General features: G+C 44.8%; 1 protein-coding gene across 1 annotated transcript; it reads left to right on the forward strand.

Moving 5' to 3' along the window:
• The first annotated feature begins 8,572 nt into the window (after nt 1-8,572).
• On the forward strand, nt 8,573-10,181 carry LOC123577286 (60S ribosomal protein L21-like). Its single transcript, XM_045439382.1, has 2 exons — nt 8,573-9,049; nt 9,978-10,181. Exons 1-2 carry the CDS (start codon nt 8,573-8,575, stop codon nt 10,179-10,181), a joined length of 681 nt encoding a protein of 226 aa, XP_045295338.1.
• Nucleotides 10,182-24,778: the final 14,597 nt, after the last annotated feature.

Consider the following 24,778-nt stretch of genomic DNA (forward strand, 5'->3'; position numbering starts at 1 on the left):
TTGACCATCGCAATACGCAGTTCATTAGCAATATTTAAACTCTGAGATGCCCTTTTAAACCGTTCAGGCCTGTGGATATCTGTGCATATAAAACCTGTAAAATCTTACGCCAGGATGCTACTCGTGCACTTGGTTTGCGCCAGTGGGCATAGCTCGATTCGTGTTCGTCCCTGAGGTCTTCATGCTTTCAATGGGACGCGATAGCCAGCTATACGATAGCAAGTGAGGGACTAACACATCATGGTGTAAATTTCAGCCACTCTCCGTTTAGGGACGTGAACATGCATTTGGCATTCTTAGGGATTCAGCTTTGAAGCAAAGATTTTTATCATTCTTTTCTTCAAGCTTTTGGGTCACTTGAATTAAGGAGTGCCCTGAGATTGTCATGAGTCAGCATTTATCTGCAATTACTTATCTCTATAATCAAAATTTTCTGCAGAAACACAAGTAAACACAAAAGAAAGCACAGATATAGTTTGGATTCTGGCTCAAACTGTCGACCACCACTCCCGATTCCACATTTTATCACCTCAGGGTTCTCGTTCGTTGACTATTTTAAGTAAATATATTTTATACATTTGCAGTTATAAAATGAATTTATAGTAATAAAATGCACTTTTATTGCTTCTCTATTAATGGATTTTGGTTAATTCCCCCCCCCCCCACTTTTAAAAATAGAATTTATTTAGGTTCTGCTATGGACTGAATGTTTGCATCCTCCCTTCAAAATTCATATGCTGGAACCCTAATCTCCAGTGCAATGATATTTAAAGATAGAGCCCTTGGGAGGCAATTAGGTCACAAGGGTGTGGCCTTAATAATGGGACTAGTGCCCTTGTGAGAAGAGACAAGAGAGAGCCAAATTCCTCTTTCTCTGATCTCTACTATTAGTGTTGAATTATATTCCATTGTATGGATGCGCCATAGTTTATCTATCCATTTCCCTACTGAAGGACATCTTGGGTAGTTCCAAGTTTTGGCAATTATGAATAAAGCTGCTAGAAATATTTCTGTGTAGGTTTTTGCGTGGACATATGTTTTCAGCTCATTTGGGCAAATACTGAGAAGCACGATTGCTGAATCTGATGATAAGAATATGTTTAGTTTTGTAAGAAACTGCAAAATCATCTTTCGAAGTGGTTGTACCATTTTGTATTCCCACCGGCAATGAATGAAGGTCCCTATTGGTACACATTCTTGCCAGAATTTGACGTTGTCAGTGTTTTGATTTTTTGCCACTCTGACAGGTGTGCAATGGTGCTGTAGTTTCAATTTGCACTTCTTTTTTTTTTTTAATTTTTTTTTCAACGTTTATTTATTTTTGGGACAGAGAGAGACAGAGCCTGAACGGGGGAGGGGCAGAGAGAGAGGGAGACACAGAATCGGAAACAGGCTCCAGGCTCTGAGCCATCAGCCCAGAGCCCGACGCGGGGCTCGAACTCACGGACCGCGAGATCGTGACCTGGCTGAAGTCGGACGCTTAACCGACTGCGCCACCCAGGCGCCCCTCAATTTGCACTTCTTAATGACACGTGATGTTGAGCATCTTTTCATTTGCTATTTGCCATCTGTAGATCTTCTGTGGTGACGTGTCTGTTCCGGTCTTTTGCCCATTTTCTAATAAGGTTGCTGTTTTCTTATCGTTGAGTTTTAAGAGTTCTTTGCATATGTTGGATATCAACTCTTTTATCAGATATGTGTTTTGGAAACATATTCTCCCATTCTGTGGCTTATCTTCTTATTCTCTCGATCAATTGGTATTTTTGCTCAAAAAAAAAAGGGGGGATGCCATTGATTTCAAAAGTCAAAAAGTGCTGTTTTGGTAGTTTTCCAGACTATAGGTGAATCTCCTTGTTTCATTGATAAAGTGTCATTAGAAGTTAAGTGTTCACATGGGGTGCCTGGGTGGCATCTGACTCTTGATCTCAGCTCGGGTCTTGATCTCAGGGTAGTGAGTTCAAGCCCTGCATTGGGCTGCATTCTGAGAGTAAAAAAAAAGAAAAGAAAAAAGTTAAGTGTTCACAAAAGACATACAGCAAATAGTGGCAAAACCATGACTAGAACATATGTCCCTAACTACCATGTGATGATTCTTTCTTCTATTTTCTTCTATGAAACACTTTCTTGGTTCTTTTTTCTTACAAGATGATGAGACACAATCATGAGTGCCAGGATTCGCCCCTAAATTAATCTATGGCCTTCCTTTTGCATAATCCTCTAGCTGTTGGGATTTCTGCTCAATAGATTTTCAAGGTGACAGAGAGACTCAAGCAGACTTAGGGCTTCTGTCCCTTTTTTTTTTTTTTTTTTTTACATTTATTTATTTTTGAGAGACAGAGCACAAGTGGAGGAGGGGCAGAGAGAGAGGGAGACACAGAATCCGAAGCAGGCTCCAGGCGCTGAACTGTCTACACAGAGCCTGACACGGGGCTTGAACTCACAAACCGTGAGATCACGACCTGAGCCGAAGTCGGATGCTTTACCGACTGAGCCTCCCAGGTGCCCCTTCTGTCACTTTAATAAAAACTTTTTAGGGGCACCTGGTCTGGCTCAGTCGGTTGAGCATCCGACTTCAGCTCAGGTCACAATCTCGCGGTCTGTGAGTTCGAGCCCCACGTCGGGCTCTGGGCTGATGGCTCGGAGCCTGGAGCCTGCTTCCGATTCTGTGTCTCCTTCTCTCTCTGCCCCTCCCCTGTTCATGCTCTGTCTCTCTCTGTCTCAAAAATAAATAAACGTAAAAAAAAAAAATGTAAAAAAAAAAAAACTTTTTAGAAAGTATTTCCTTGAGTTAAAATTGGCATTGTCAGACAGATGTGTGAGTCTGAAGCTATTGTTTCTGAACCCTCACTTATTTCACCGATATTTATTGGAGCCTGCTTCAATAAATATTTAATACTCAATATGAATATCAGTTATTATATAACAAAATATTACTGTATGTATTAATATGTAATAACATAATGCAGAATTATAAAATAATATATAATATTAATATAAATATGACACACTAAATATAATATGTGAAATATAATCATCATATTATATTATCATATCAATAACTAAATGCAACAAATAAATAGGTAGGCAGGTCCTATACAAGACACAAGAGACAAACAGTAGCAAAGAGGAAGTTCTCCCGGCCTTTCTGACGTTACATATTTTTTCCTATGATATTAAAGACAGTTATTTTCTGAATTGGTGGGCTAACATAACTGATTTGTGTGTAAGCCCCTCCTAAAAGTGTTCCCAATCTGTCATTTACTTTGAATACTGTACATTTGACTCAAAATCATAAAAAATGGAAAGAACAGCTCTAGTCTGGTGTGAGCTAGACACAAAATAAAGTGAAATGGCGTGACTTACAGAAATCGCTTACAGAAATTTATTGGGAGGCTGGGTCCTTGAGAGAACGCAGGGGCAAACGAAGGCACTGAGGATATTTGTGGGTGTTTTGGAAGGAGTGTCCATTCAAGGACTTTGGTTCGCGTATTACTGTGCCTTCCAGACTTTCAAAAAGCAGAGACGGGGAGTGAACTGGGCCGTGTGAAAGGATTGCGGACTTCATCCACATTAATCCACATTGAATACACAGTTAGAAAAAGTCTCTTCCTTTTAATCTTCTAGAAGCCAAGCCTAGGAGGAGCCAGTCCCTAGGAGGGACTCCAGAGGGGTGCTCCTTCCCTAGTGTGGGGGGGAACGTTCTTCTTGTCATGAAAGTTGGGTCAAGATGCTTAGTGTCTGGGTGGAGGAAGGTACAGGGGGCGGGGGTGCGGAGTTGGCTGGACAGAAGAGGCTGAGGCAGGCTCCTGGCTCCATACGGCCTGTATATGGCATGCAGATGACCCAGCGTTCCTCCAGCTTCTCGCGAGGAGTGGGACAAAACCAAGAGGAGCAGGGCTGGGTTGCGGGGCCACAGGATGCAGGGACTTGATGATAGGAGCCAGTCTCCAGCAGGGGGAGCCCACGAGACCCACCCCAGGGCCGTCCAGCAAGCCAGCACTGTGAGGAAAGACCTCCAGGGCCACAGGATACAGCGGGAAACCCAAGGCTTTGGGCCCCACTGCCTCCAGTCCCAACCCACCCTACACCCAGACCCACGATGGGGAGGAGGATGAGGTGTTTAACCCCACCTAGGGAGGGAGCTGCACTTGGAATGGTCTGCAACATTCTACTTAAACGAGAAGGTGCTGAGATGCGGGAAGTTTCCCAACTCACTCTCCCTACAAGGCAGGGCTCCACAAGGAGGCATGGACAAGACAATGGAGAAGCCATGTTATCTTTTTCCCACTGATGGTAGCATGCACCCTCTCCCTCCACCGAGTGGGGGCAAACACAGACATGTGCCAGAGTCACTCTGATAATCAAGCCCCCGAATCTGAGCGGGGCAATGAGGCCATGAGAGAAAAGTCGCTGTGGGAAGGCAAGGAAGCAGACTTCGTTCTGGGTCGTGTGGCAGCTGACACAGAATCGCTCTGTCCGCCATCCTAGCAGGCTGTGGTACAATGGATTGAGAGACCCATGTCAGAGAGAGAAGCCTAAGTGTCCGTCTCCAGATGAACGGATACGCAAAATGTGGTAAATCCATACAATGCAATATTATTATTAATGCAATATTATTATTAATAATATTAATGCAATATTAATATTAATGCAATATTATTCAGCCGGACAGAGGAAGGAGCATGGCTAATGTGTCTCACGGTTCATGCTGGTTCTCGGCTGGGACCTCAGCCAGGGCGAGCCTGAAACCCTGCATGGGCCCACCAATGTGGTGTTTCCTACTCTCTGCCCTCCCAAAGGACAAGTGTCCAATGTCAGAGCACGGGGGACAGGAATGGTCTGAGTTAGCTCTTACACGAAGAGTAGCTTCGGAAACTTCTGAAGACCCATCGCGTCATCCCGGTAAGACTCCCTGCCGTGTGGCCATAAAGAAACACCTATGACATTTATCCCGTGACCCACGTATTACTTTCTAGAATGCCGAACGTTCAGCAAAGCTAGTGAGTGGTCAACTTATTCGCGAGCTTGGGTTGATGCTTCTTATCTTTAAAAGCCAACTACTGTATGGGGCGCCTGGGTGGCGCAGTCGGTTAAGCGTCCGACTTCAGCCAGGTCACGATCTCGCGGTCCGTGAGTTCGAGCCCCGCGTCGGGCTCTGGGCTGATGGCTCAGAGCCTGGAGCCTGCTTCCGATTCTGTGTCTCCCTCTCTCTCTGCCCCTCCCCCGTTCATGCTCTGTCTCAAAAATAAATAAACGTTGGAAAAAAAAATTTAAAAAAAATAAAAATAAAAAAAAAATAAAAGCCAACTACTGTAATTGCTCCCGTAGATGGATACAGCCTTTTACAAATTTCAAAGCACTTTTAGTCTTCCCCTATCATTTTATTTTTTAGCTTCTAAAATAATGCGTATCCGTCAACATTCTTTTTTTTTTTAATTTTTTTAATGTTTATTTATTTTTGAGACAGAGAGAGACAGAGCATGAACAGGGGAGGGGCAGAGAGAGAGGGAGACACAGAATCGGAAGCAGGCTCCAGGCTCTGAGCCATCAGCCCAGAGCCCGACGCGGGGCTCGAACTCACGGACCGTGAGATCGTGACCTGAGCTGAAGTCGGACGCTTAACCGACTGCGCCACCCAGGCGCCCCATCATTCTAACTAGTTTGGGCAGGAAAGGACTTTATTAAAACAGTATCAGGGGCCTCGAAGAGCCTGCAGGGGGCCAAGGCCAAGTTTTGGGGCTGTACCACCCCAGGACTGCCCCGGGGAGATACCGCAGTGACACCCCAACCGTGCACCCTGGATGGAGCTACGACGACAGCTGCTCAGAAAACTCCAGTCCTTTCCCTCCGTCCTTAGAAGCAGATCCCATTGGTGCTTTTTGCTCTCCCACCAAAGCCGCACGCGGGTAAGTCTGATCGGCGGAGCTCAGGTCGCTAAGCTTGCATCGGGGACAAGGTAGAGTGACAAAGTGCTTTTCTGGCTTCTCTTCTGGGGACAAAAGGTACAGTGGGAAAATTCCTCAGATGTAGGAAGAGTGTCCAAGGGCCGTCACAGATGATGACAAACACGATGAAGTGTCACCAGACCAGCAGAGGTGGGGCTTTAAGGCCTTGAAATGGTTATTGTTGAGTTCTTGATGATTACAGACAATCATTTACTGTAGATTCACAAGAGATCTGATAAAAGAGCACCAGTTTAGATTTCTCTAACCAATAATGTCCGTGTACTGACCCTGTGAGAGTTCTTTGAAAGACCGGGCCAGCTTTGGTTGCCACAGTTTCCCGGTTGATTCTTTCAAACCCCATTTGAAGCAGAGCTCAAAGCTCTGTACTCACTGGGTGGCTGCATAATTGTTTTAATTCGTTTATTAAACATAATTCTCTCTCCTCGCTTCTGCCCTGCTCCTTTGATACATGCTCTGCAGCCGGGTCCCTAACGGATATGATTAGTGCTTCCCACCGCGTGCGGCGTGGGAGGGATGGGGTGTTACATCGCTAAGCCGGGGACACGTCTCCATTTTATGTGGCAGGGACTCGGGCTGTTTCTTCTGACACGCGGGGCGAAGTCAGCGAGAGAATTCTTTAATAGTTTCATGCGAGCTCATTCTGCTCGTCACACGCCAAAGGGGAGCTGGAGACCAGGGAGGAAGATAGAGGGCACGGAACAGGGGAGGCACCTTGTGTCAAACGACCGCCCCCTCACCGCCCCCACCACCAGCCCAGGAATTTAACTCTGTGCATTTGAACACAGACATCCCAAGACAGATCGAAGACAGGTCCTTGGCAACAAGTCAGAACACAGACGAGGGAAGGTACCAACGAATCATCCTTCTGGGTTCTAACCCAGACAATAGATACAGCTGAATGCAATCAAATGTGATAGGCGTTTAGGGCGAGATGGGTCAACATGGCTTAGGCTTAAGACTGAAACAGGACTCCTCGCTTTCTGCACCCTGGATTGAAAAGTGATTCCCAGGGAGTAGTCTACCCAGCCCAATGCACCTTTGCTTGCCCCGATGATATGAAGATTTTTGTCCTGCATTTTCTTTTGGAGGTCTTCTGGTTTCAGCCTTTATGTTTAAGCCCATGATTCATTTCTAGTTACTTTTTGGATACGGTGTGAGGTAACGGCGATGATTTGTCTTCCCATGCATCCAGTCAATGAGAGAAATGCTCTCCAGCCAGTCCCCGAGAAGAACAAGTCTGGATCTGTCCCAGTGTATTCCTGGCAGTGGTCCAGCATAGCTTCTCTTCTGAGCAGGCCAGTGGTAACCGATCGAGTAACTGGAAGAAAATCCTCAAATTTAATAATATCCCCTACTGGGTTTCTAATCAGTTTCAATGGTGGTTCATGCGTTTTATCCATTTCCCCTTTTCAAACTGATTCCTGTAGACCACATCAATTCACCTGTTTAAATCAAGCCTGAAAAAATTATAAGGCAACAAGTTAAAGTACACACAAGAGTCGTATTGGGGCACCTGGGTGGCTCGGTGGGTTAAGCGTCTGACTTCGGCTCAGGTCATGATCTCACGGTTTGTGGGTTCGAGCCCCACATCTGGCTCTGTGCTGACAGCTCGGAGCCTGGAGCCTGCTTCGGATTCTGTGTCTCCCTCTCTCTCTGCCCCTCCCCTACTCGCACTCTGTCTCTGTCTCTCAAAAATAAATAAACATTCAAAAAATCAAAAAGAGGGGCGCCTGGGTGGTCAGTCGGTTGAGCGTCCGACTTCAGCTCAGGTCATGATCTCGCGGTTTGTGAGTTCGAGCCCCGCGTCGGGCTCTGTGCTGACCGCTCAGCACCTGGAGCCTGTTTCAGATTCTGTGTCTCCCTCTCTCTCTGTCCCAACCCACTTGCATTCTGTCTCTGTCTCTCTCTCTCAAAAAAATAAATAAATACATAAATAAACATTAAAATTTTTTTAAAAAAATCAAAAAGCGTTTCATTAAGTACTGAACTTTTATTCTTAACCCCATGGCTGGACAAAAGCCCTATTTTTTTTTTTTTTTTTTTTTAGCAGAAATAGAGCAGGCACTGGTGACTTGGTTGGTTGAGCCTCTGACTCTTGATTCTGGCTCAGGTCATGATCCCAGGGTCATGGGATCGAGCCCCATATTGGGCTCCCCACTGAGCGTGGAGCCTGCTTAAGATCCCCTCTCTCTTTCTCCCTCTGCCCCTCTCTCCATTCATGGTCTCTCTCTCTCTCCAAAACAATAAATGAAAAAAAGAAAAAGAAATAGAGCAGGCACCCTTTTCCCATCCTGTGCAATGGTGTGCATAGAAGCCATGTCCAAATAAATCCTAGAACTTAGATGTCATAGAGAACAGAACAGCCATCAGTTTGATGAACCACTGGAAATGGGGATCTTTGCAGCTTTGGCTTATAACACTTGACTGGTACATTCTTGGATAGCAGTTCATTATTGGTGTGCATAAGATTACTTGGAGGGTTTCCCCTGAGGAGCAGAGGTGTGTTGTAGCTGTTTTAGGAAGAGTCTAGAAACTCCGCTCTTAAAAACACCAGGCCTCTAGCCTTCCTTTCGGCCGGGACTGCCATCTTCCAGGAACTCGCCAAAATGACCCACACAAAGGGAAAGAGGAGAGGTACTCGCTGTATGTTCTCTCGGCCTTTCAGAAAACACGGAGTTGTCCCTTTGGCAACGTACATGCGAATCTACAAGAAAGGTGATATTGCGGACATCCAGGGAATGGGCGCTGCTCACCAAGGAACGCCCCACAAATGTTCCCATGGCGAAACTGGAAGAGTCTCCGACGTCACCCAGCATGCTGTTGGCATTGCCGTAAAGAAACAAGTTGAGGGCAAGAGTCTTGCTAAGAGAATTAATGCACGTGCTGAGCCCGTCAAGCACTCAAAGAGCCGAGACAGCTTCCTGAAGCGTGTGAAGGAAAGCGATCAGAGAAAGAAGGAAGCCAAGGAGAAAGATACTTGGGTGCACCAGAAGCGCCAGCCGGCCCCACCCAGCGAAGCACACTTCGTGAGAGCCGAAGGAGAGGAGCCTGAGCTGCTGGAACCCATGCCCTATGAATTCACGGCATGGGAAATGGAAAATAAATAAATAAATAAAAGACCTCAGGACCGTAAGAAACCAACAAACAAGAAAACCCACCCGGCGTAGGAGGATCGAGGAGAGGCTGTGATGCTTTTGAGTGGTCAGGGAGAGCTCCTAGAAGATCCGGTGCCTGATGCGATCCTTGAGTCCCGAAGAGGGCATGACAGAAGGGATGGCGCGGGGAGCAAGGGCACAGAAGGAGAGTGGCGTGCCTGCGGCGGGTGGCAATTAGACTGGCGGGTGGGGCATGGAGAAACTGTGGTCCCGGCAAGCAGCCCGGAGACAGGCAGCCCCCCTAAATCCTGAAGGTACACACACCCTATTTCCCTGACTAGGATATCACGATTATGAGATGCGTGAGTATTTTGTATGGTACTGAATGGGAATTTTTGCCTGTCAAACCGTGACATAGCTTTCATGGTAAGACGCGTCCCAATTTCAAAGATGTTAAAAGGTGTGGTAAAAGCGTAGTCGGTCAGTGTGGTAGCCAGCCTCTGGGGTGACCGCAAAGATTTCCACGTCCTGGTATTAGCACCCTGGGCTGTACCCTCCCCCATTCGGCGGGGCGGACCAGACTTTCTTATGCCGAAGGCAGCTGCAACGATTTGGGGGCATGAGAGCTAGGTGATAATAACAAGGTTTGGGAAGACGGAAACCGATCAGGGCTTGCGGTAGGAATTTGAGCTGGAGAGGTTATGAACGCCGTGGCTTATTTCCAGCAGGAGGACGTCAGTTTCGACTTAGCAGACTCCTCATTTTCTTGTCCTTCAGCCCACCTGCCGGGCTCAGCATCGAGGCGAGCCCGGCTTCTCCATTCCCAGTGCCTTGCTATCACCTCACCCCGGTTAGAAATTTCTCTTCCCGTTGCCACGCCCTCCCTCATAACAGTCCTTCCATGGGACCATTCCAGCAGCTGAAGTCCGTCTGGGGCAAGTACGCTGAGAGCCCAGGGCCAAAGCGGGACCAGGCTCTGGGAGAGGATACGGTGCGAGCTAAGTCCCTGCAGAGGGAGGACAGGGCAGGAAGAGCTCCTGAAGGAGTCGTCAAACAGCTGACTCAGGATGAAAGTCTACAAGAACAAAAGCTCCCTGCAAATAAATTGCACATAATCTGATTCGGCTCATACTTTCGCTAATAAGGCACGGAGCCTCGGCTTAAACGTGCGATCCGTGGAAGGGTCTCGACTTCTGGTCCCCAGTCCCCCAGGCCAGCCTAGTAGCACCTGCAGGCCACCTCTGCCTCCATAAGAAGAAAACTCAGTGTCCACCCGCACTGAAGTGGAACATCCATGGAGGGGGGAGACAGCACCTGGTTCCTTAGAAAGCAGACTCCCACTGGGGTGTTTTGCTCACTTTTTTGATGAGTTAAAATAGGAGAACTCGGCATGAGAACTTGGAGGAGAACTCCCGCATTCACCTGGACAAAAATCGTTTTTATACGTGGGCGAAGGAGAAAAGGATTCAAGTCTGGTTTACTTTCTGTGACTATACTCAGAGGGAAGTTAGCAGGTGAACTCTACGTATTTTTATAAGTCTGATTTAAGAGTGTCAGAAGATTAATGTTATTGGTTCAAGACAATTTGTGTAATTAGCGAGCGCTGGTACAGATTCCTTCACCTTGCTTTAGGAAGTGTCACAATCCTAAACAAGGGGAAGAAATCCACTCGCTTGCATTTTGTAATCAATTTCCTTCCACGCACGCCTTTTCTCCCTTCCTTAGGAAGTCACACGGGTGACTGTGGTACATCCCACCACCTAGGAAGAAAGCAAAACTCACTTTGTGTGTTAGTCACACAACCTGATGGAAAGACCTGTTTACAAAATTAATAGCAGAGTTTTATTTAGCAACCTGCACATTTTATTAAGCGTCATTTTCTTCGCTCTACGTTTCACACAGACCAGCTCTGCGGGGGTTCTCTCTCTGGCAATATGGCAATCTAATTACCCAAATCACCCTTCTGGCTAAAAATAACAATAAAAGGGTTGAAAATCAAAGTCTTCTTCAAAGTGCTGATGAGCTGGCAAGACATCAAGACATGGACAGTGTTGCATCCACACGACTCCAGACACAGAATGCTACGGGCACCAGTGACAGTCACAACAAAGTTTATTGCAATGAGAGGCAAAGCCGACCGATCGGGACCAACACTCTTGATAAGAGTGCGACCTCGAACAGCGGGGTGCAGAGTTTTTATGGCCGATCACATCCTTTTATCATCACCTGGGAACAGAACAGAGAAACAGTTCCCAGATGAGTTAGAAACAGTTGCCGGATGAGGTGATTATTGTAGACTTTCTGCCGCTAAGTTGCAACCAGTGGATCTCCTTGACCCTGCCTCTGATGCTCTTTTCTTTGAGCTTTTGTTTCCTTCATTGGTGAAGCCCGATTTACAAGAGTAGGACGCATAATTTACAAGAGGAAAGCAAGGAAGACCCCTTCCCACAAAGCTGGGACCCCAGAGAACCACACCTGCCGTGTAAGCTTGACCTGGAAATATACCCAGCTCTCCCTGCCACCACACCACAGCCCCACAGGGAAAATCACCCAGTTCCTTGGTGCGCAGCAGCAGACGGGGAGACCACACCCGTGGGAAGTTGTATCGACAGACCAGACCTTGCACACATTTGCAGCAGCGTCACACGGCCTGGGGGCTGGGGGGAACAACCCTCGAGGTAAAATGCAGCTCGCAGAGATACCTCGCTAAGAGTCTCCTGGGCATCTGACAAGGTATGTGAAAATCTGCTTGAATTCCAGAAGAATTAGGAGCTCTTAACTCTCAAAGAACTTCCTATTTCCAAGGAAAACAAGCAGCTCGCAGAAAAATATCATAGATGTTCAAGGAAACATGGTAGCATGAGCGAGAGCCATCAGAAGCAAACAGTAGAAACGGACCTGCAAAGATCTCAGATCCTGGAATTACCAGACGCAGAATTAAAATGACCATGTTTCTGATGTTAAAAAATAAACAGGGGCACCTGGGTGGCTCAGTCGGTTAAGCGTCCGACTTCAGCTCAGGTCGCGATCTCGCGGTCTGTGAGTTCGAGCCCCATGTCAGGCTCTGTGCTGCCAGCTCAGAGCCCGGAGCCTGCTTCGGATTCTGTGTCTCCCTCTCTCTCTCTGCCCCTCCCCCACTCATGCTCTGTCTCTCTCTGTCTCTCAAAATAAATAAAAAATCATTAAACAATTTTTAGAAAATAAAATAAACAAACTTTAACAGTTTGAGAAAGAACGAAGTTGCATGTCTAGAAAGAAACGTAGTAATCGCAGTAAAGAGCTGAACGCACGAATTTAACCCCACATTAGACATGACTGAAGAGAGAATTGGTGAAGAGGAAAGCAGATCTTAAGGAGTTACTAAATGTCCCACAGAAAGAGGAAGAAATGGGGCATTTGAAAGCAAAGTTATGAAGCCGTAACGTGACGGGGGTGTAACAAAAACATCAGAAGGGAAGGAAAGAGATAAGACAGAAGAGATGAAGCAAAGGCAATATTTAGTGACATAATGACTAAAATTTTTCGAGAACTTTCAAGAGACACAAATCCACAGACAGAGGTCCAACAAATGCCTAACATAATGGAACTACAGAAAAACAATGACAGGAAGGAGGTCTTAAAAGGGATCGGAGGGTATCTTCAAAGGAGCGACCATCAGATCAGCTGAATCTCGATGGCAACCGTAGAAGCCAGACAAAAACGAAATGTTTTCAATGTGCTGACAGAAAATCACTACATGTGCACAGCCACAGAAACACACACCTCCCGCCAAAATGTATTTCAAAGGTGAAGGCTAAGTAAAGATATTTTTAGGCTAATAAAAAATGAGCTTGCCACCAGCAGACCCTGGAGAATTTAGGGAAATTTTAAAGCGTGTTCTTTAAGGAGGAGGAAGGTGATACTAGATGCAGGGAATAAAGGGCAAAGAGACTGATAATTATAGGAACACCTGGGTGGCTCAGTTGGTTGAGCATCTGACTCTTGATTTCGGCTCAGGTCACGATCTCACAGCTCTTGAGATCGAGCCCCGAATACGGCTCGGTGCTAACAGCAGGGAGCCTGCTTGGGATTCTCTCTCTCTCTCTCTCTCTCTCTCTCTCTCTCTCTCTCCTTCTCCGCCCCTCCCCCACTCGTGCTCCCACGTTCTCTCTCTCAAAAATAAACAAATAAACAAAAAAGAGAAAATGATAATTATATGGGTAAATTTTTTTTTAATTTTTTATGTTTATTTATTTGAAAGAGAGAGAGAACAGGGAAGGGGCAGAGCGAGAGGGAGACACAGAATCCGAAGCAGGCTCCAGGCTCTGAGCTGTCAGCACAGAGCCTGACGCGGGGCTCAAACCCACGAACTGTGAGATCATGACCTGAGCCGAAGTCGGACGCGTAACCGACTGAGCCACCTGGGCACCCCTATGGATAAATATTTATAAGGGGTGCTTAGCAGTGATGTTTTGCGGGTCTAAATATGATGTAAAATTAAAATACATAAAAACAATAGCATGAAATTCAGTGTGTGACAAATGGAGTTTAAGTATTCTGAAATCCTTGAAATGACTGGAAGGAGATAAAAATATTTATTAACTCCAGGCTTTGATATATTAAATAAGCATTAAGGAAACAGCAGAAGAATAAAAAGAATGTATTATTTCTACAGTCAAAGGAAAACTTAGAGGAAAAATCATATTAGAAAAAAAAAGGGAGGGTTCCTGGCTGGCTCAGTCAGTAAAGCATATAACTCTTGATCTCTGTGAAACATTTTGAAAGTGATATAGAAAAATATCTTTATGACTTGAGGAAAGACAAGAATTTGGATGTAAATTAAAAAAAATTAAATTAAAAAAAGAATTTATTAAAGAAAAAGCAAAAACCATAACTTAAGCAAACTCAACAATTTGAAAATTACATTTTTTTTTCAAATCAAAGACTCAGACTAAAGAGACAGACCACCTTTGAGAATATATTTGCTACACATCTAGTCAGTGAATGATTAGTGTATGGAAAAAAGACATATATTATTGAACATTTTCATATCTTTGGGAAAATGTCTATTCGAGTCCTTTGCCCATTTTTAAATTGGGGTGTTTGTGTTACTGTTCTTATTGAACTGAAGAAGTTTCTTACATATTCTGGATATTAATCCCTTATCAGACATACGACTTACCAATACTTGACAGGTTTTTTTTTTTTTTTTTCAGGAAACAAAATCCAAAATGCTCTGAAAATGTATTACCATTCAACTGAACTCCTATACTCAAACTGAAAGAAATGATGTATGAAAGAAAGGAAGAAAGACCAGATACCAAAAAAACTGGATTTCCCTGCTTCCATTTACCTCTTTTCTTAGAGCAGCTTTTCTAGATTTTCCTCCCTCATTTTATCAGAAATGATTCACACATGAGCAAAAGTCTCTGTTCCATAACCTAACTGATCTTCCTGACCTACGATACTGGAAGCAGAGAAACTGATGATACGAAAAATAATATGGCAGTAGGACTATTTATGGAACCAGTTTACGGAACACATATGATTTGTCCGTGTACCAGGTTAGGCACCACACCTATAAGGCACAGGTATTATTATCCCCGTTTCACAGGCAAGGAGAATGGGTCTCAGAAATGATAAGCCTTTTGCCCAAGGTCACGGGGCTGTAGGCAGAGAAGTCAGAATTCCATCCTGATTCCAAAGCCTGCGTTCTCAAGTACTGAGCGGTACTATCATCCTGGTGCCCAAAGAGAGGAAAATCCTACTGAACATTGGCTGTCCACCCATTAAGAAGGTCTCTCTGTTGGTCTACCTACTGGGGAAGGCATGCACTTTGACCTCGCCCTGCTGTTCCACAGCCAGTAATGATGACCAACACGAATGAGATAGAGTGCTATACGCTTTACGTCTCTTATCTCATTCAATCTTCCAAATGACCTTATGAGGGAGTTGCTAATACTATTTCCTTTCATTGAAGAGGAAGCTAAGGTTTCGTTACGTTAGATCATTAGCTGACAAGTGCAAGGGAGATGTATACCCAAGCTGCCTGATGTCCAAGTCCACGCTGAGAGCCAGGGGACGGAGCCGGTGAAGACGGGTGGGGGCTGGGTCTTGCCAGTGGCCCCCTTCAGCAGAGCAAGAGGTAACAAACCCATCCACCCGGCCCTTCTGTAGTTTTGTCTGCAGCTGCGAAGCAGGAAGGAAAGCACATATCCAGTCACTAGGATCTAACACTGATGTAGCCAGGGCCCCATGTTACGTCAATCAGCATCATTTCCCCCAGGCTTTGGGTTCTGTGCCAATCCTGGGACAGGCCTCTCCAGGAACAGACGGTGGGAGTCTTAGATGCTTCCACTTGAGCTGTGATAGGCACAGCAACATGGAGGCCAGATGCAGACCCTGAGTTGGGCTAATTTATTGCCAAGACACGGAACTCATTGGCACAGATGGTCAGCTCTTGTTTCAAGAGGGGAAGGTCATCCCTTCTCAGAATGCCTGGCGGTAGCATAAGGTTAGGGTCAGCCTGGGGGAGCTTGGAGGGCTGCCTTTCATCCCATTTCTCTTACGACTTCCTGCAAATCCCTGGGATGCGTGTTGGAAAGCACTAGAAAACTAAAGCCCAGCAGGAGAGACTCAAGGATGAAAGAACAACATTGTGGTGATCGTGGTGGAGAATGCTTAGTCACTCTCTTGAATTCTTGACCTCTACATGTTACCTTTAAAACTCTTTGTTTCGATATCTTTAATATTAGCTTTTAGTAGCCACGCTGTTTATTTGGACATTTATTTCCCATTGTCTGCCCTCTGCATTCTAGGGTAAGAGAGTCCAGATGGAATTGTCATTTTTCAAACCCTGGGAGCTATTGACCAGAGCTATTGACGGAGAGCGCTGGGCAGGTCACTTCTGATCCGTTCACTCCAGTCCATCACCCCCCACCCACATTCTTCCCCCAAACAATGACATGCAATAATTAATGCCTTTGAAACACAGATGCTTTGAAGATTATGATGCTGCATTGGAGAAAAATACGAAACCCATGATCTCCCTATGACCGAAAGTTGTTAATGTCTTAGAGAGGTTTAGGAGTCTAAAGTAAAAGTTGAGGGATGCACCCAAATCACTCTTAGCTCTCTCTCTAACCCACAAATCCTCGGTTCACGGAAAAAGTCCTCCCACAAAATCACTGGAAATGCCATTCTGGCGTTGCTGCCGAAGCTCCCCGTGTCACACGGATCAGAAGCGGGTTAAGCTGTATTTAAAGAATCAGATGTGTGATGCTGAGAATCAGCTTATGACAGTTCATGTTGAGAGGTGAAGTATTCTCACCTTCTTTCATTTGCAGACTTAATGATCTCAGGGTCAAATTTGAAGCATCTGTAATTCTGTGCAAGTGCAGTTGATAAAACTCTTTGCACATCCTTAGATAAAGGCAGGCCATAAATAACATTCTAGAAAACCTAGGTAACGAATGCCTTACAAAGGCAAACTTGCATAGTTTGCACAAGATTGAAATGGTGCAGGTGGGTGGCTTTGTAAGGAAAAGGCGCCATGATGCATCAGGGTGCTTGGGGAAAGTTCTAACGCAGCAACATCGCGGGGGTCCGAACATGCTCTGTCTGCCAGCATCCTTCTCAATCCTGGTACCCCTGGTACCTTGATGTGGACACCCAGACTGTCCCTTTCTCTCTCTCAATGTTACCTTCGGGAATTCTGACAACATTCTCCCTATATTTAAGCAGACGTTTTGAAGCCAAGCGATCCTAGTTTCCAATTTCATCAATAATTAAAATCCTTGAGAGTACTTAAGGAGCTCTTTTATAAAAAAAAACAAACAAACATGGTGTGATATAAACATATGATATCCATTTTAACAGCTGTTGTATTATTATTTGCCGAAAGGCTGGTTAATCAGACCAAGAGCCTTTTAATCCGAATGTGAGTGAATCTAAGAAACAAAAGAGATGAACATAGGGGAGGGGGAGAAAAGGAAGAGAGAGAGAGAGGCAGACAAGTCATAAAAGAGTCCTCGCTATAGAGAACAAACTGAGGGTTGCTGGAGGGAGTTGGGAGGGCACGTGTTGGGATGAGCGCCAGATGTTGTATGTAAGCGATGAATCACTAAATTCTACTCCTGAAACCAATGTTACTCTATGTGTTAACTAGAATCTAAACAAAAACTTGAAACAATCAAACAAAAAGACCAAACAACAACAACAACAACAACAACAACAACCACCCCGAATATGAGTTAGAAAGGGGAAACACCTACCTGGATAGAACTATTATGGAAAAAAGGCAGTTATAGCAAGGAAATGGGTACCTGGTGATTCACATGAGAAAACACTAAGGAAGAGAGCTGGATGTAAGACTTAACGACCGCGGATGTTTATTACATAGAATTTGCGGAGTAAATAAAGTGCACTGAGTTATAACAGTGAGTCGTAAATCTGATGATCCTGGAAGATTGGGACGATGCTGTTTACAATGGAACCCAGGACGCAGGGGCTTGTTCTTGGCAGAAGAAGCTGTTGAACAACAGCATGGATTTCTACTGTGTGTCTAGAAATCTGGACCTGGAAATAGGGTCTCGGCGGGGCATAGAGGTAAGGATTGGAGAAAAGAAATGACAAAAGCAATACCCCAGGGGCATATTCTGCAGGCCACCTGATCAGGCAGAGGAAATGGATAGTGAAGTTCTAATGCAGGGGCGCCTGGCTGGCTGGTTCAGTTGACAGAACGTGCAACTCTTGATCTTGGGGGCAGGAGTTCGAGCCCCACATGTGGGGAGCCTACTTTAAAAAAAAAAAGTTCTAATGCAGTATGTTACAGCCAGTGATCCTTTAGCCAAAACTGCGAAATCCACAAAGCTCTGAAAAGCTCAGTTGGTAGCAAAACCTGACTCGACGTGAAGCTTTTTACATTCTTTTGGTGGTGGTGGTGGTGCTCATTTTAGTAACTTTTAGTTACGCAAAATACACACACACTCATTTTAATTTTAGTATCTTTGATTCCTAGCTGTGATGGTTAATTTTTTGTGTTAACCTTACCAGCCACAGGGTGCACAGATTAAACATTATTTCTGTGTGTCTGTGGGGGTATTTCTGGATGAGATAGCATTTGATCTGGTGGATTCAGTAAAGCAGTTTGCCCTCCCCAGTATGGGTGGGCACCATTCAGTCTGTTGAAAGCCTGAACAGAACAAAAGGTGGAGGAAGGAAATTCACCCATTTTATTTTCTGCCTCACTGCTTGTGCTGGGACTTCTCAACTCACCTTCTCCAGCTCCTGGACTGGGACTCACCATCCGCTCTGCTGGTTCTCAGGCCAAGTCTCTGTGATAATTAGACTGGCTCCCTGGGTCTCCAGCTTGCAGATGGCAGATGGTGGGACTATTCAACCTCTCGTGAGCCAGTGGGCGTGCGTGCGTGTGTGTGTGTGTGTATACAAATACATATTATACATATTTGTATACATACATATTTGGTTTGTTTCTCTGGAGAACCCTAATGCACTTTCCCATGGATTAATCTGCCGATTGTATACATAAGTAAACTTCTTTTGTTGAGGCAGAAACACATGTAAAAAGTGTACAAGTCATCAGCACAGCTCAAGTGAATTATCTCAAAGTGAACACAGGCGTGTAAACCAGAACAGAGGTCAAGAAATAGAATTACGGGGCGCCTGGGTGGCGCAGTCGGTTAAGCGTCCGACTTCAGCCAGGTCACGATCTCGCGGTCCGTGAGTTCGAGCCCCGCATCGGGCTCTGGGCTGATGGCTCAGAGCCTGGAGCCTGCTTCCGATTCTGTGTCTCCCTCTCTCTCTGCCCCTCCCCCGTTCATGCTCTGTCTCTCTCTGTCCCAAAAATAAATAAATGTTGAAAAAAAAATTAAAAAAAAAAAAAGAAATAGAATTACCAACGTCCCAAACCCTTCCTTTGTGTCACTTTCTGGTCCTTGTCCTCACCTGCCTCCCCAAAGGAGAGGGTACAATTTCTGAACCAGTTAGCTATCGTCACAAAAATGCAAAGAACAAACCATTCCAAAATACAAGGCCTCTTTGAAGACAGCAGTCACTCTTGCCACGGATGTGCGGTTTAGCTAATTTCACTTGGGTTCATTTATGTGTCTGGAGATCAGTTGATTTGGACTGGGCTCAGCGGGGCCACTGCCCTAACGGCTAACATAATAGTTAAGTTTTATTTCTCTTAGTGCTTTCTGTAGATGAACTCATACAACAAGTATTCTTTTATGTCTACCTCATTTCGTCCAATATTATTTTTTTGAGGTTTGTCCAGCCGTGTGTCTCATAATAACTTGGAAGAGCTGATTGTTAAGTTTTGAAAGCCAGTTGTCAAACAGAACTTACTAAAAGTTAAATTATGGGGTGCCTGGGCGGCTCAGTCAGTTAAATGTCCGACTTCAGCTCAGTTCATGATCTCACAGTTCATGAGTTTGAGCCCCACGTCGGGCTCTGTGTTGACAGCTCAGAGCCTGGAGCCTGCTTCGGATTCCGTGTCTCCCTGTCTCTCTAACCCTGCCCCGCTCACACTCTGTGTCTGTCTCTCGCAGTCCGTGAGTTCGAGCCCCGCGTCAGGCTCTGGGCTGATGGCTCAGAGCCTGGAGCCTGCTTCCGATTCTGTGTCTCCCTCTCTCTCTGCCCCCGTTCATGCTCTGTCTCTCTCTGTCCCAAAAATAAATAAACGTTGAAAAAAAAATTTAAAAAAAATCAAAAATAAATAAACATTAAAAGTTAAATTATAAAAACTCATTATGAAACAAATTGCATTAAAACCAGAGGTACAGAGGGAATAAATACTCAAAACTCCTTGCTTCCTAATGATTCAACTACACTTTACCATTACCTCTGCTCTTGTAACTGCATGTAATAAGCATTGTAGAAAGAAGCAGTATTGTGTATTTCTTCCCAATCTTGTGTTCAACAGTGTCACGTTAGTGGCTTGAAATTGACCACAGTGGGAGTATTCACATCACAGAAATTAGCAAATGCTATAAATTAGGGCTTCATTGTAGTGTTCTGTTGATTGTTTGGACTTAAGAAAGGGATGGAGAAAACGCTGATTAAGAGAGCAGGTTAAACATAGAGGCGCCGGGGTGGCTCATTCGGTTAAGCATCTGACTCTTGATTTCAGCTCAGGTCATGATCTCACAGTGGTGAGATCGCGCCCCACCTCGGACTCCGCACTGGGTGTGGAGCCTGCTTGAGATTCTCTCTCTCCTCCTTTTGCCCCTCTTACCACACTTGCTCATGCTCACGTTCTGTCTCTCTCTCAAAAAAGGAGAGAGAGAGAGAGAGAGAGAGAGAGAGAGAGAGAGAGCAGTTTAAACATAAAAGTCTGTTGTGTCTATAGCCATTACATTGTGAAAAACACACAAAAAAAACTAAGGAAATATTCTTCCGGTATTCAAAACTATTATCCAGTTCAGTATAGAGGATGGTCAGTCATTGACAAGTGAGAGAAGTCTTGACAAAAGTTTTTATTTCCTTTTGTCTCGTTTTTTAATGTAAGTAAAACGATCAACTAACATTCATGATGAACTGATTTGTTCATCAGTTGCATCCACAGGCCAGCCACAGACACAAGGGTTCAGCCGAAAATCAACAAAATTGACCGCGAATCGATCGGAAACACAGAATTTCCAATAAGTATTATAGATTTTATTATTTGTGGATTGTGTCCTATATATCCTTTGTAATAGTAAAATTTATAATAAGTATAGATATATGTAGATTTTTTTCCCCAGAAAGATAGTTGTTAGACATTTACCAGTGTGCCTCTGAATTCATCTACATGACGTATTTTGCAAGGAGCAGTAATTCATTTATTTCCACTTGCTGCATGGTATTATACTGCCTGATTATTCTGCCATGTTTTTATCCATTCTACTGTTGATTAATGTTTGGATGATTTCTGGTTTTAGCTTTAACAAATAACGCTCTTGAAACATTCTTGTTTCAAGTAGACATCTGTACTCATTTCTATTATGTATGATATTAGCTGCTTATTGCTAGTACTATAAATTAGCACAAATTTAGTGCCTTAAAACAACAAAAGTTTATTATGTTACGATTCTGGAGATCAGAAGCCCAAAATGGGTTTCATTAGGCTAAAATCAAGGTGTTGGCAGGAATGCGTTGCTTCTGGAGACTCCAGGGGACAATCTGTCAGCCTCTTGCAGCTTTTAGATACTTCCCATGTTTCCTTGACCTATGGTCCCTTTCAGCCAGCAATCCAATCCCTGCTTCAATTGTCACAGCTCTTCCTCCAAATCTGACCCCCTGCTCCCTCCTGTAAGGACCCATGTATTAGACTGAGCCCATGTGGATAATCCAGGATAATCCCCCCATCTCACGATCCTCAATTTACTCACAGCTGCAAAGTCCCTGTTGCCACGTAAGGTAACCTAATCACCGGTATCGGAGATTAGGACTTGCACATCTTTGGAGGGGTGGGGAGGGGGGGGGGTTCTTTATTCTGCTTGACACAGACATATTCTAAAAGTGAAATTGCTATGTTAACTAACTAAAATTTAAATTAAAAGAAAGTAAATAAAAGTGAATTTGCTGCCCCGTAAAATATACCTATATTCTGCCTTAGATAATACTGCCACATCGTTTCCCCAAGTGGTCCCAGTTTGCCTTCTGGAAAAATATCAGAGTATTTCAGTTACACTGCATTTTTGCTTGATAGGGTCAGTCTTCTTCATTTGGGTCATTTCAGTGGATTAGTATCAGAACCTTACTGTAGTTTTAGCATTTTCCTTATGACTAGAGCAGATTTTCATAGGCTTATCGACTCTTCGAATGTCCTCTACTGTGAAGTTCTTGGTTGAGTCCACTCTGCCCATTTTGATACTGGTTTGATGTTGGGTTGTTTGATCTTTTATTTCCTTTTGCCGTCATCTCAAATACTTTTTATATGAAAATAGAACTCATTTAGTTAATCACTCTGTTCTCATTTCTTTTTTTTAACGCGAGTATAATTAACATAGAGTCTTGGGGCGCCTGGGTGGCTCAGTCGGTTGAGCGTCCGACTTCGGCTCAGGTCATGAGCTCATGGTTTGTGAGTTTGGGCCCTGCGTCTGGCTCTGTGCCGACAGCTTGGACGCTGGAGCCTGCTTCGGATTCTGTGTCTCCCTCTCTCTCTGCCCCTCCCCCACACGTGCTCTGTCTCTCTCGGCCTCTCAAAAATAAAGAAAACTAGTAAAAATTTTTTAAAAGTAATTAACATATTTAGTTTTAGATATACAGCACAATGATGCAACACTCCTACACATCACCCAGTGCCCATCACGATATGTGTTCTTAATCCCCTTTGCCTGTTTCACCCATCCCCCTACTCGCCTTTTCTTTTTGATGTATTGGAATTTTTAGAAAGTATGTATTCTGGAATCGAGACTTTTCTCATTATGATTGTTACAAGCATTTTATCCCACTCTGTGTATTTCCTTTTTTATTCCATTTACCATGTTATTTGAAGAAAAGAAGTTCCAATTTTAATGTGATATACTTTATCTTTTTGTTCATGGGTAATGTTTTCTGGGTTCTGTTTAAGAAATTCTTTTGCCTAGGGGCGCCTGGGTGGCTCAGTCGGTTAAGCAGCCGACTTCGGCTCAGGTCATGATCTCACGGTCCATGAGTTCGAGCCCTGCGTTGGGATCTGTGCTGACAGCTCAGAGTGTGAAGCCTGTTTCAGATTCTGTGTCTCCCTCTCTCTGACCCTCCCCCGTTCATGCTCTGTCTCTCTCTGTCTCAAAAATAAATAAACGTTAAAAAAAATTTTTTTTAAAAAGAAAGTCTTTTGCCTACTTTGCCCACTCAGCGTCTTGAACTTGTTTTCCCACATTATCTTCTAGAAGCCTTATATTTGGTGTGTGGTGTGAGTCCCCCCCCCCCCCCTTTTGGATATGCAATTGATTCAGCATCATTTATTGACAGCAGCATTCCTGGGGCGTCTGGGTGGCTCAGTTGGTTAAGCGTCTGACTTCGGCTCAGGTCATGATCTTGCGGTTCTTGAGTTTGAGCCCTGCATCGGGCTGTCTGCTGTTAGCACAGAGCCCCCTTCGGATCCTCTGTCTCCCTCTCTCTCTGCCCCTCCCCTGCTCTCTCCCTCTCTTTCAAAAATAAACAAACATGAAAAGAAAAAAGATAAAAAGCATTCTTTCCCTTCATCTTTGCATTATTGTGTGTGTGTTTATTTTTAACTGAGTACTGGACTTTGAGCATAAAAATTCTGAGGGATAATTTGAGGCTTTGAATGATTGAATCTTTTTCCAGGAAGGATTAGTTTTTATGCTGCAGACAGATCAGGGCAGATTATCCCAATCCAATCAAGGGTGGAGCTGATTGGAAGCGAGACCTTCACTCTTGGGAAAGCAGGTATATTTCCAGGTTTCCCTTCCTTCCGTGGTATAGCCCTCTGGGGTCCCAAATGCATCCCCTGGTGGTTTACCAGGGACTCCCCTTTTTGGTGGGTCATAATATTTGTCTCTCCGGCCCCATGGAAGCACTGGAAACTTTGCTCAGTTTCTCAGCCTTTTCGCTGCTTTTTCTTTTAGCCTCCCAGCCTCCTAGCTGTGAGTTTAGAACTAACAAAGGACTCCAGGAGAAGAGTATGGGTCAAGGTCAACTCGCTCCAAAGGACACGGTAGCCCTCCAGCCAAAACAGAGGTTTATGGTGGTCAGGTGATGATTGGAGCCTAACAGTGAGCCCATTCTGTGCCTACGTCTCCAGTTCCTGAATACTTGGCAACAAGGGACATTGTAGTAGGAAATGCTAAGCAGAAATCCCTGGCATTTCCCCTCCTTACCACAATAGTAAGCCAGAAGCAATACTGTACTCCTGGTGGATTCCAGAGATTACTACCACCGTCGAAGGCTTGAAAGGGGAGCGATCGCTATCACACCCCCACTTAACTCACCAATCTGGCCTGTGTAGAAGCCACGTGGGCCCTCGAGAAGGACTGGGAATCATCCTAAACTAAATCAAGTGGTAAGACTCCACATAGAGCTGCCGAGCCCAGGGTAACATCATTACTGGAGCAAATCAGCATAACTCCGGGCACGTGGTCTGCCATTATTGGGCCAATGGTGTGACGTCACAGTGTTGTCTCGGGGCCACATCGGTTGCCCTGCTTTCTGCCATAATGTAGTCTGCAGGGAGCCTCATCATCTTGACGTTCCACGAAACATCACACAGGCCCACCACACTGATGACAGTATGCTGATCGGCTGAAGTGATCGATCCCAATTAGCTGGGTAAATTGGGCTGCTGCTATACAACAGAGGCACACAGGACTCTGTCTGGGAGCCAGGGGGCTTCACTGAATCTTCTCTTAGTACTACGTGGCCAACAGTAAAGATTAATGGAAAAGTACATAGCAACAACAACAACAACAACAACAACAAAAAGGCAAGACAACCGGGGCCCTTTGAGAAGGAAGATCTGGGTCACTATACCAGGTAAAGGATCCTGAGAAGCTGAGGTGTTAGCAGGGAGGGCAAGAAAAATATGAAGTGGGCAGTGGAAGAAGATAGCCGAAGACAGCACAACCATGTGACCACTTGTAGAAATGGATTCTGTGGAAGCTTTGTGTATTTTTTCTGCGCTTGTTGTGTGCCTATGTTTTTTTTTGGCATCTACCAGCCCTCTTCTTCTCTTGTATCCTTCCCATTTTAATTTTTTATACAAGTTGTTGGAAGTCAGCTTTATCATTT

The sequence above is a fragment of the Leopardus geoffroyi genome, chromosome D2 (genome assembly GCF_018350155.1).
Source record: "Leopardus geoffroyi isolate Oge1 chromosome D2, O.geoffroyi_Oge1_pat1.0, whole genome shotgun sequence".
In the NCBI taxonomy this organism is placed as follows: Eukaryota; Metazoa; Chordata; class Mammalia; order Carnivora; family Felidae; genus Leopardus; species Leopardus geoffroyi.

Bases quoted from the DNA above. Each gene is read 5' to 3' on its own strand.
- LOC123577286 (XM_045439382.1), top strand. From the start codon at position 8,573: ATGACCCACACAAAGGGAAAGAGGAGAGGTACTCGCTGTATGTTCTCT. The intron at 9,050-9,977 runs GCATGGGAAATG...GGACCATTCCAG, and splicing joins CCATGCCCTATGAATTCACG to CAGCTGAAGTCCGTCTGGGG.